Here is a 12,644-nt window from a genome sequence, read left to right as displayed (position 1 = left end):
CTTATCTCACTTAGCATGATATCCTCCAATTTCATCCATTTGCCTGCAAATGCCATAATTTTATCATTCTTCATGGTGGACTAATATTCCATTGTGTATATATGCCATAGTTTCTTTATCCATTCATCAATTGAAGGACATCTAGGTTGGTTCCACACTCTGGCTATGGTGAAGTGAGCAGCTATGAACATTGATGTGGCTGTATCTCTGTAGTATGCTGCTTTTAAGTCCTTTGGGTAGAGGCCAAGGAGTGGGATAGCTGGGTTAAATGGTGGTTCCATTCCAAGCTTTCTGAGGAATCTCCATACTGCTTTCCAGAGTGGCTGCACTAATTTGCAACCCCATCAGCAATGTATGAGTGTACCTTTCTCCCCACATCCTCACCAACACCTGTTGTTGCTTATATTCTTGATAATCGCCATTCTAATTGGGGTGAGATGAAATCTTAGGGTAGTTTTGATTTGCATTTCTCTTATTACTAGAGATGTTGAACATTTTTTCATATATCTGTTGATTGCTTGTACATCTTCTTCTGTGAAGTATCCATTTCCTTAGCCCATTTCTTGATTGGATTATTTGTATTCTTGGTGTAGAGTTTTTTGAGTTCTTTATAGATTCTGGATATTAGTGCTCTATCTGAAGTATGAGTGGCAAAGATTTTCTCCCACTCTGTAGGCTCTCTCTTCACATTACTGATAGTTTCCTTTTCTGAGAGAAAGCTTTTTAGTTTGAATCTATCCCAGTTGTTGATTCTTGCTTTTATTTCTTGTGCTATGGGAGTCCTGTTAAGGAAGTCTGATCCTAAGCCAACAAGTTGAAGGTTTGGACCTCCTTTTTCTTCTATAAGATGCAGGGTCTCTGGTCTGATTCCGAGGTCCTTGATCCATTTTGAGTTGAGTTTTGTGCAGGGTGAGAGATAGGGATTTAGTTTCATTCTGCTGCATATGGATTTCCAGTTTTCCCAGCACCATTTGTTGAAGAGGCTATCATTTCTCCATTGCATATTTTTGGCACCTTTGTCTAGTAATAGAAAATTGTATTTATTTGGGTTTGTGTCCGTGTCCTCTATTCTGTACCATTGATCTACCTTTCTATTTTGGTACCAATACCATGCCATTTTTGTTACTATTGCTTTGTAATAGAGTTGAAGATCTGCTATTGCGATACCCCCTGCTTCACTCTTCCTACTGAGGATTGCTTTAGCTATTCTGGGTTTCTTATTCTTCCAGATGAATTTCATAATTGCTTGCTCTATTTCTGTAAGGTACATTATGGGGATTTTAATTGGAATTGCATTGAATCTATATAGCACTTTTGGTAGTATGGCCATTTTGACAATATTAATTCTTCCTATCCATGAACATGGGAGATCTTTCCATCTTCTACGGTTTTCCTTAATTTCTTTCTTTAGTGTTCTGTAGTTCTCATTGAAGAGGTCTTTCACCTCTTTTGTGACATTGATTCCCAAGTATTTTATTTTTTTTGATGCTATTGTGAATGGAGTAGTTTTCCTAATTTCTCTTTCTGAAGATTCATCACTTACGTATAAAAATGCGTTGGATTTATGGGCATTGATCTTGTAACCTGCTACTTTACTGAATTCACTTATGAGTTCTAAGAGTTTTCTGGTGGAATTTCCAGGTTCCTCTAAATATATAATCATGTCATCAGCAAACAGGGATAGTTTGAGTTCTTCTTTTCCAATTCGTATCCCTTTAATTTCTTTGGTTTGTCTAATTGCTCTGGCTAGAGTCTCAAGAACAATGTTGAATAGAAGTGGTGAAAGAGGGCATCCCTGCCTTGTTCCAGTTTTTAGGGGGAATGCTTTCAGTTTTTCACCATTTAGAATGATATTGGCCATGGGCTTAGCATAGATGGCCTTCACAATGTTAAGGAATGATCCCACTACCCCAATTTTCTCTAGTGTTTTGAGCATGAAGGGATGCTGTATTTTATCGAATGCTTTTTCTGCATCTATTAAAAATAATCATGTGATTCTTAACTTTTAGTCTGTTGATATGGTGAATGACATTTATTGATTTCCAGGTGTTGAACCAACCTTGCATCCCTGGGATAAAACCCACTTGATTCTGGTGCACTATCTTTTAATATATTTTTCTATGCGATTTGTTAAAATTTTGTTGATAATTTTTGCGTCTGTGTTCATTGAGGATATTGGTCTGAAATTTTCTTTCCTCGATGTATATCTGCCTGGTTTAGGTATCAGGGTGATATTGGCTTCATAGAATGAGTTTGGGAGGGTTCCCTCCTCTTCTATTTTATGGAATACTTTAATAAGTATTGGAATGAGCTCTTCTTTAAAGGTTTTGTAGAACTCGGCTGAGACCCATCTGGTCCTAGACTTTTCTTTGTTGGTAGGCTTTTGATGACCTCTTCTATTTCATTGCATGAAATTGATTTATTTAAGTTGCGTATGTCCTCCTCGTTCAGTTTAGGTAATTCATGTGTCTCTAGAAACTTGTTGATGTCTTCGAGGCTTTCTATTTTGTTGGAGTATAGATTTTCAAAATAGCTTCTAATTATGTTTTGTATTTCACTCGTGTCTGTTGTGATATTTCCTTGTTCATTCCAAATTTTAGTAATTTGAGTTTTCTCCCTCTTTCTCTTTATTAGTGTGGCTAAGGGTTTATCAATTTTGTTTATTTTTTCAAAGAACCAACTATTTATTTTGTTAATTTTTCCGATTGTTTCTTTTGTTTCAATTTCGTTGATTTTGGCTCTGATTTTAACTATTTCCTGTCTTCTATTACTTTTGGTGTTGGTCTGCTCTTCTTTTTCTAGGGCTTTGAGCTGTAATGTTAAGTCGTTTATTTGTTGATTTGTACTTCTTTTGTTGAATGCGCCCCATGAAATAAATCTTCCTCTAAGTACTGCTTTCATAGTGTCCCAGAGATTTTGATATGATGTGTCTTTGTTCTCATTTACTTCTAAGAATTTTTTAATTTCCCTCCTGATGTCTTCTGTTATCCATTCATCGTATATTAGTGTATTATTTAATCTCCAGGTATTGGAGAAGTTTCTGTTTTTTATTTTGTCATTTATTTCTATTTTCAGTCCATTATGATGTGATAGAGTACAAGGTAGTATCTCTATCTTCTTGTATTTGCTAACAGTAGCTTTGTGGCATAAAACATGGTCTATTTTAGAGAAGGATCCATGTGCTGCTGAGAAGAAAGCGTATTCGTTCTTTGTTGGATGGTATATTCTATATAAGTTGGTTAAGTCTAAATTGTTGATTGTGTTATTGAGATCTATGGTTTCTTTATTCAATTTTTGTTTGGACGATCTACCCAGCGGTGAGAGAGGTGTGTTAAAATCAGTTAGTATTATTGTGTTGTGGTCTATTTGATTTCTGGAACTGAGAAGGATTTGTTTGACATACATGGATGAGCCAATGTTCGGGGCATAGATATTTATGATTGTTATGTCTTGCTGATTTATGCTTCCCTTAAGCAGTATATAATGTCCTTCTTTATCCCTTCTGACTAGTTTTGGCTTAAGTCCACATTATCTAAAATGAGGATGGATACTTCAGCTTTTTTGCTGTGTCCGTGTGCATGGTATGTTTTTTCCCATCCTTTCACCTTTAGTCTATGGGTATCTCTTTCTATGAGATGAGTCTCTTGCAGGCAGCATATTGTTGGATTCTTCTTTTTAATCCAATCTGCCAGTCTTTGTCTTTTGATTGATGAGTTCAGGCCATTCACATTCATGGTTATTATTGTGATATGATTTGTATTCCTAGTCATTGTACTCATTTTTGTTTTTTGACATGATTTGGTTTCTCCTTTTTTTTTTCTATACCTTTACGCTAGTTCCTCCTGTTGCTGATTTACATCATTGTTTTTCATCTCTTCCCCATGGAATATGTTGCTGAGAATGTTCTATAATTCTGGCTTTCTTTTTGTAAATTCCTTTAGCTTTTGTTTATCATGGAAGGATCTTATCTCATCGTCAAATCTGAAAGTAAGTTTTGCTGGGTATAAGATTCTTGGTTGGCATCCATTTTCTCTCAGGGCTTGGTAAATGTTGTTCCAGGCCCTTCTAGCTTTTAGGGTCTGGATTGAAAAATCTGCTGATATTATTATTGGTTTCCCCCTGAATGTAATCTGATTCTTTTCTCACTCGGCCTTTAAAATTCTGTCTTTATTTTGTATGTTAGGTATTTTCATAATAATGTGCCTTGGTGTAGGTCTGTTGTAATTTTGTATATTTGGAGTCCTATAAGCCTCTTGTACTTGGATTTCCATTTCATTCTTCAGATTTGGGAAATTTTCTGATATTATTTCATTGAATAGATTGCTCATTCCTTTGGTTTGTTTCTCTAAGCCTTCTTCAATCCCAGTAATTCTTAAATTTGGCCTCTTCATGATATCCCATAATTCTTGTAGATTCTGTTCATGATTTCTTACCAACTTTTCTGTTTGGTCAACCTTGTTTTCAAGATTAAATATTTTGTCTTCAATATCTGAGGTTCTGTCTTCCAGGTGATCTATCCTATTGTTATGCTTTCTATGGAGTTTTTAACTTGGTTTATTGTTTCCTTCATTTCAAGGATTTCTGTTTGTTTTTTTTTTTTCATTATCTCTAACTCTTTATTGAAATGCTCTTTTGCTTCCCGTATTTGCTCTTCTAATTGTTGATTGGTGCGATCATTTAATGCCTGCATTTGTTCTTTCATCTCCTCATTTGCTTCCCTGATTGTTTTAATTATGTACATTCTGAACTCCCTTTCTGACATTTCTTCTGCTGTGCTGTCATTGGGTTTTATTGATATAGTATCTAGGTTTGTTCGGGACATTTTCTTCCCTTGTTTTCTCATATTGGTCAGATATCAGTGGGACTCTGTGATATTGTAGATTTCCTCTATTGGCTTATAGTGTCCCTGTAGATTTCCAGTGTATCACCTCCCAGCCTTCAGTAGCCTGAAGTCTTGGATTAACTTGATAATGTAGTGCTTCCGAAGAACGCTGCCCCTAGCCTGCTACTGGTTCCAGGGAGAGAGACCTGGAGAGGTCTCTTGCTGCCCATCCCTGGTCCCAGAGGCTGCTTGCAGGTCGGAGGTCTCCACTGGCTTGGGGACTTGTAGCTGGCTCTGTGTAGACAGGCTCTCACTGGGCGGTCTGCCCTGAGAAGCTAGTCTAGAATGACGCTTCCCGCCGGAGGGGGCTGGGCTGCTTGGGGAAGTCCCTGGCTGCCCTGTACTGGTCTCTGAAACAACCTGTGGGGTGGGCTGGAGCTGGCAGCGGGGTGGGCCGGAGCTGGCCCCATGCTGCTTCTGTGCAGAAAGGCTCTCACTGGGGGTCTGCTCTGTGAGGCTGGAGAATCTGGCCCTGTGGGAGGAACCCACCGCCAGAGTGCTCAGAGCTGCCTGGGGGAAACTCTATCTGCCCTGTCCTATTCTAATAAGCCGCCCGAATCTGGGCCTGCCACCCAGCTGAGCTTCACTGGGTGGGGGAGACTCACCCTGTGGTTCTATTTTAGTCCGAGTCTCTCAATGCCTCCCCTTCTTGAATCCTGGGTTCTGGAGGGACTGGAGATGCAGTCACCCTCTAGTCCGCCATCTTGGATCGCCCTGTGGAAAAAGCCTGCAGCTGGAGGGGGGCAAGGCTGCCTGGAGAGGTCTCTGGCTGCCCAGCCCTGGTCCCAGAAGCTGCTTGCGTGTCAGAGGTCTCTGCTGGCTTGGGAACTTGTGGCTGGCTCTGAGTCGAAAGGCTCTCACTGGGCGGTCTGCCCCAAGAAGCTAGCCTGGAAAGGCGCTTCCTGCCGGAGGGGGCTGGGCTGCTTGGGGAAGTCCCTGGCGCCCTGTGCTGGTCTCTGAAGCAACCTGCAGGTGGGCCGGAGCTGGCAGCGGGGCGGGCCAGAGATGGCCGCGCTGCTTCTGTGCAGAAAGGCTCTCACTGGGGGGCCTGCTCCGCGAGGCTGGAGAATCTGGCCCCCGTGGTTCTATTTTAGTCCGAGTCTCTCAATGCCTCCCCTTCTTGAATCCTGGGATCTGGAGCGACTGGAGATGCAGTCACCCTCTAGTCCGCCATCTTGGATCGCCCCCCCGTACAATTTTCTACACAGACAATCATGTCATCTACAGAGACTGTTGCTCTTCCTTTAGTCTGTCTCCTTCTTATCCCTTCTTCCTCATTGGTTGTGCTGACTAGGATCACAAGGGATGAGAGTGAGGGTTCTTGCCTTTTTCCTGATCTTAGTCTTTCACCATTCAGTATGATGTTAGCTATGGATTTTTTGTGGATGCTCTTTATCAGGGGAAGAAGAAAATCCAATACTTCTACTTCTGTTTTCCAAGCTGGAGGGGTTTGATGTTTGTTTTTTGATATTTTTTTTCTTCTGAATATAAGGTTTGTTGTCAATTTTCATATAACATTATTTTGTCTTTGTCTCAATAAATAGTTAACCAAGCATCTGATTCTAAATATTGTAGAATCAGCAGGCTTATTTTAACCAAATGGGAAAAACCATCTAGCCATTAGGGATTCTAAAAGGTTAATTAATTTTATCTACATTCCCATAGGTAACCTGCCACTCTCTAAAACTAAAAATAAAATAAACTATAAAATAAGGACTTCAGAAAAATCAATTACCCTGACAAAGGTAAGGAAACGCATTTGTTTCTCATGATAGTGATTCTAAAATCTGATCTTTGGCAATATTTGGGTGCTCTTAAAAAACAGCTTTTCCTTAGTTTTACTTGTTACCACTAATGACTAAAATAATCTAGTATTTCTGATACATTCCTAACTCTTCTCTTATAGGTAATTTTAAATGTTATATTGAGATCAACTAAAAATGTTTGCATCAGCTACGGTTGATAATATTCACATTGTACACAAGACTAATCAAAATGCCAATGCAATTAACAAAACAATTACCTTAAAGCATGAATGTCAATGTTTTGTGGGTTGATGTATTTAAATACATGGGCTAAGAGAACCTTCAGGGAAAATGCCACATGGTCCTGAGACCTCACTGTCTTTCTTGATTCTCCTAGGGTGAAACTGGAGAAGCCATACCGCATGCCTGTGAAACAACCAATATGAAAACACAAACGGTTGCATCATATTTTCGAGTAAGCTATTAAATTGCAGTGTGTTGTACTTTGGAGTTGTGTTAGTCAGCTTTCATTGCTGTGACCAAATTACCAACTTGGAGGAGGAAAAGTTTATTTGGGGCTCACAGTTTCAGAGGTTCAGTCCATGGTGGGCCAACTCCATTACTTTAGGCCTGAGATGAGGTCGAACATCTTGTCAGAAGAAGGTAGCAGAGGAGAGTGACTCAGGACATGGAAGCAAGGAAGAAGAGAGAAGGGGAAGGGACCACAGAGAATATTCACCCTTCCAAGGCCTGCCTTCTGTGACGCTTCCTCCAGCCTTGCCCCACCTGCCTCCAGTTACCACCCATTTAGTCCATTAAACTAGGATGGACTGATTAGGTAACAGCTCTTACAATCTACTCATTTCATCTCTTTCATTAACACAGGAGCTTTTAGGGGACCACACCTCAGGGCCAAACCATGATATGGTTATTATTCCAAATGAGTTACAGATCAAAAACTGGTAACAAATATTCGAGTGCTTTTAGCAGGAAGAGAATATTCCATTTACTATTTACTAACTATTTGTTGGATATGAGCTATGTTAGAATATACCATCAAAAACCTGTGGCTTGATTTACTTCAATATTTTGTCTGTAAAGATATGGTATGTCGGGTTGGGGATATAGCTCAGTTGGTAGAGTGCCTGCCTCGCAAGCACAAGGCCCTGGGTTCAATCCCCAGCACCGCAAAAAAAAAAAAAAAAAAAGATACGGTATGTCATGACAATCTTAATGGAAGTCTCTACCTTGATTAAAATTTGCCCAAAGAACCCAATGCATTTCCACTGGGTAGAAACCAGTGCCATGGTACCTACCAGTTTTGTCCCCCTTCTCAGTTCTCTTAGGATGGGAGCAAGGTTGAGCATCATCTTCAGCTCAGGTCTTCACACACATACCTGACACTCTCAGCAGGCAAACAGAACCCAGCATAAGGAAGGATCAGGAAGAAGAGTCATCTGAGAGACACAGTGATCTGCCAGGAGAGTTGCTCAGAATAGGACCAAAGTGAACTTCCTTCCTTGGGCAATATGGGAGAAGGAAAAAAAAAAAAAAAAAGAAGCAGCACTTATATTTTCTCTGTGCTTTTGACAACCTTAGATAACCTGCCCTTATTTTTTGGTTCTGGTTATTTTTTTTTTTTTAATCACATCTGGTAAAACAGATTTGCCAACCAATGAAAATAAAGAAAATGCCACCAAAAACTTGGAAATGATTAATATAATTTAATGTGGTGGAGGAGATAGAGAAAATCAGATTCAATCTACTATAAATGTTCAGTGACTATATCCAGTTCTCTAACAAAATCATGAAGAACTTTATGAACTGTTTGAATACTACTTTCAAATATTCTTCGAGCCCTGAGCTCATAGCAGACAGCGTGTGCTTAATCATCCTTGAGTGGTGCCTAGGACATTTATATGCTTAGCATCTTACACTGGCTGCTGAAATAGTCTCTTTACATCAGGAAAGCAGCACAGGTAAATCACTGAAAGTGTTTATGGCCAGATTATTTTCTTTCCATTAAGTGGGTTATTCAGACCATTATCATCATCCCTGTTGGCATCAAACACTGTATGTTTAAACCAGATTAGTTCATGAAATTATTTTAATCTTCAGGCCAATGTGGAAAACTATGGAAGATAATTCCACACCGCATGTAACGTGTTTTTAAAGCTATTTTTCATTCTGCAGGCAAGAATGAACATAGTGTAACACTATGTCATAGTCCCTAAGAAAAACTAGTGCCTAAATTGCAGAAAGCTCCTGCTCAGAAATCCAACAGATAAATCACCTTTGAATCACCAGCACCTGGCAGATGTTTGTGTGGCTTAAGGAATGATGACTCACAGATAAATATCGTGAGAGGGAGACCCAGCTGTTTGGAAAGATCACATCTGAGTCTCAGTGCCCAGGAGGGAGGCATGCAAATTTAATGCTTGTCCGTTGCTCAGTTTCAGTGTTTGCTTTGCACTAGCTTTGTATTTCCAACACTAAAGGAGATCCAGGGATCAACAGTTATCTGTCTTTACATCAACTTGCCAATAAATTAAGATCCTAGTCCTCGAGATACTAGTTAGCCTAGATTCTACTTTTAGCAAACCATGATTATCATAACATGTTTTTCGTAGGTGTCCGGTGACTGACTGTTTTAATAAGGTATTGGTGCAGTGCACAATTTTAATATCAGTATTAGTAAAAACATAAAATAAATAAGATAATGAACAAGCAGGAGCAGAACTTTCAAATAGTTACCAGTGTGCTTATTTTTATACTATGCCCTGTGTATTAAACTATTTTAACTTCTCTGTCCTTGTTTTAAACTAGGAGAGGATTTTTGACAGGGATTAAAGTGTTTACCTTTTACCCTTTTTTATATTTTATATTTTTGTATTTTCTGTGTAGAGAGAGTTGGACAAGGAAATGAGCATATTAGCTGGAATAACCAGATTGTGTGTCTAAGTATTGTAACTTTGGCAAGTTTACTTCACAATATATACTTCCTTATAAACTATATAAAAATAATTTTGCCTACTAATTAAAGTTGTCTTAAGAGTTTATATGCAAACTTTTAACAACCAAGTTCCTACTTATTTCCTCTACATTTTATATCTGTAATTTTCCTTAAGTCGGATCTTCCACTTACTGTGATTAGCATGGCATTTATAACCTTCATTTTTCACATTTTATCCTCGTAGTAAAAAGAGAGAACTGCAATCTCATAAGTTTTGTACACTACACTGGGGATTTGGTTTTTGTTGCCTATTACAGTACTCCCTGATGGATTTGCTATCTAAAATGGTGGTGGGCCAGCCTCATTTTGTCCGTTGCATCAAACCAAATAATGAGCGCCAGGCAAGAAAATATGACAGAGAGAAAGTTCTGCTACAGCTTCGCTACACAGGAATTCTGGAAACAGCAAGAATTCGAAGACTGGGATACTCACATCGGATACTTTTTGCAAACTTTATAAAGAGGTATGTGGATTTCTTTTTAAGTTTCCATGATACTATTGATATAAAAATTCTCTCTATGAATTCTAGGAAACCATATAGGAAAGAGTTACTTAGGTGGTCTAGGAAGAAGATATTTGTTCGTGCAGACGATCATGCTTTCGAAAGAGCAGGTAGCTGTCGACTGAGGCTGGGAGATTCTCTTGTCAGCTTGGAGGTCCTCTGTGGTAGCAGAAAACACAAGGCAGAGGCAAGAAGGTCAAAAGTCCTGAAGTTCTGTCCTGTGAATTTGGAAGATCCAGGTTTTCCCCCCAGCTCAGGTGTGATCTCTGGGCTATAGGAGCAGTTCTCAACTAGGAGAAGTTTTGCCCCTTAAAAGACACTTGGCAATGTCTGGAGTTGTTTTTGTCTGTCACACCTGGAGTGGGGAGGTTCTACTGGCATCTAGTGGGTAGAGTCCCAGGATGCTGCTGAACACCCATTCTACAACAGGGCGCCCCCCAACCCCACAACAAAGAATTATCCAACCCCAATGTCAGCAGTACTGAGTGGAGAAACCTCAGCCCATATGGAAGCTCATTTTCCCCACCTACTGTATCTACCAGGACTACCTGAGAGGATGATCATAGTTATCAAAGCAGACACTGTCTCTAACGGTGATTTAGCCAGCTTATATGTCAATTAAAACTTTTAATTAAAAAATTATCAATTAAGTAAAAGGAGTCCTTTTTACCATTAAATTAATTAAGCTACATAGTAGCTTTATTAAGTAATTCACTAATGGTAATGTAAAGGTTAACTATCTTATTTAATAACAGATTTTGAAAGCCTAAGTTTCTGATAGTTATCAATTCTTTGATTTCTCACGTTCATTAAATTTAGAGAGACTTTTATTTCCAAAGTTGAATTCTATTACAATTTTCAGGTAAAACCGAGTGTTTAAAGAAGTCTCTATTTATAACATTCCAGCCTTTTTCAAAGTGTATGTATGAATACGAGGAGCAAAGCAAAACTTTGTTTTGTGATTGTACAACAAGCAGTGATTTCTGATTTCTTCCCCCACTTTAAAAAAAAAAAAAAGTAAGTCATCTTGTATCAGGCATTATTAAGAAACTAAAGGTAATGAGATTTTTTTTTTTTTGGTACCAGGGAGCCACATCTCCAGCCCTTTTTTATTTTCTAGTTTGAGGCGAGGTCTTGCTAAGTTAAGGCTGACTTTGAGCTTGTGATCCTCCTTCCTCAGCTTCCCAAGCCAGTGGGATTACAGGCATGCTCCACTGCACCCACTGAGAATTCTAATTCTTTCTATTGACTTATATTTTTGGTAATTCATGGTAATTTGTGATTTTTTTTTCTTTAGAGACCTGGAAAAGGAAAGAAAGGTAGTCATTTGAAATACTTTGAAATCAAGAAAACCCTACCATATTTTTCATGGTGGATATCAAGATGATATCAATATGGTAGTTTTTATATTAAGAATGTTTATAGTACTTTAAAACCAACTTTAAAACTTTAAGTTTTAGAATTCATACATATAGCCAAATCTAATAGTTGACTACTCCCTTCAGACTAGACCCAATTCTGTATCCACAGTAGGAAATAAAATGCACTGAAATTTCTTATTGTCCCATACGCAAATTCTCCATTCTGTCCTTGAAAGCAACTAGCCCCCAAAATACTAGATGCCAAAGAGTTTCAGATTTCAAATTCAAATTAAAGTTTGAACCTATTATCATGCATGACATGTTTTGGAAGAGCAGACCTGTGCCTTGCTTAATTATTAATATAAATATTGGTAAAATAATATAATCCCCCTTAAATGTCAGTGATTTTGTTTGTGTATATGTATAAATAAGTCACTGTGCTAAAACTGTGGGAGGCACAGAATTTTAAAACTGGCATCATCTTCAAGAATTGACAATTCAATTGGGATCATCAGAGATATCAACACCAAAAGTTAATGAGACAATGCAAGGTAATAAATGTGAAGTCCAAGAAGATGGTACACTCAGGAGGAGAGGGGAGGGGAAGAGTAATCTCTGGGTTATTAAGAAAAGGACTCGAACTAGGATTTGACGTGGAGAAAACAAGAAGGTCTTGGTGTTCAAGCTGGTGTGCCGAAAGCTAACGTGGCCTGGATTGGACTGGATTGCCAGAGTGGGTATTAGGAAGTGCCAGAAAATAAAATGAGGAAAACAATGGAATTAAAATGATGGAGAGAGAGCCTTCACTGCCAGGCTAACTTTATACTTCCTGAAATAACCATGGTTTTAGAATGTGGACCATAAGGAGAACTAAATCTATTATGCTGACAATGTTGTCATTCCAAGGAACTTATTTATTAGATCAGAAATGAGAATAAATTCTTTAAAATATTCCAAAGCCCTATGTGATTATGCAATAGCAAATTATTCCATGATAAATAAGGAAGAGGGGGGAAAAAAATCTCAGTATATAGAAAACACATGAATAGCTGTTCTGAATAACAGGAAGTTCCAGAAACAAAGAGCTAAACCTTTTCTCTGTCACTGAGTTGAAAGCTGTCATCCAAATTGGCGTGCACTC

The 12,644-nt window shown here is 38.6% G+C and overlaps 1 protein-coding gene across 1 annotated transcript in view; it reads left to right on the top strand.

The window, feature by feature from the left end:
* MYO3A (myosin IIIA) overlaps positions 1–12,644 on the top strand; it is a 224,368-nt gene that overhangs the window by 168,044 nt on the left and 43,680 nt on the right. Inside the window, 3 exon segments of the mRNA XM_079107812.1 lie at positions 6,548–6,627; positions 7,025–7,102; positions 9,898–10,103. Of these exon segments, the coding sequence (XP_078963938.1) occupies positions 6,548–6,627; positions 7,025–7,102; positions 9,898–10,103 (364 nt within the window).

This window comes from Sciurus vulgaris (genome assembly GCF_902686455.1).
Source record: "Sciurus vulgaris genome assembly, chromosome: 12".
Classification (NCBI taxonomy): Eukaryota; Metazoa; Chordata; class Mammalia; order Rodentia; family Sciuridae; genus Sciurus; species Sciurus vulgaris.
The sequence above is the reverse complement of the archived record's forward strand: the minus strand, read 5'-3'. Positions and strand labels throughout refer to the sequence as shown.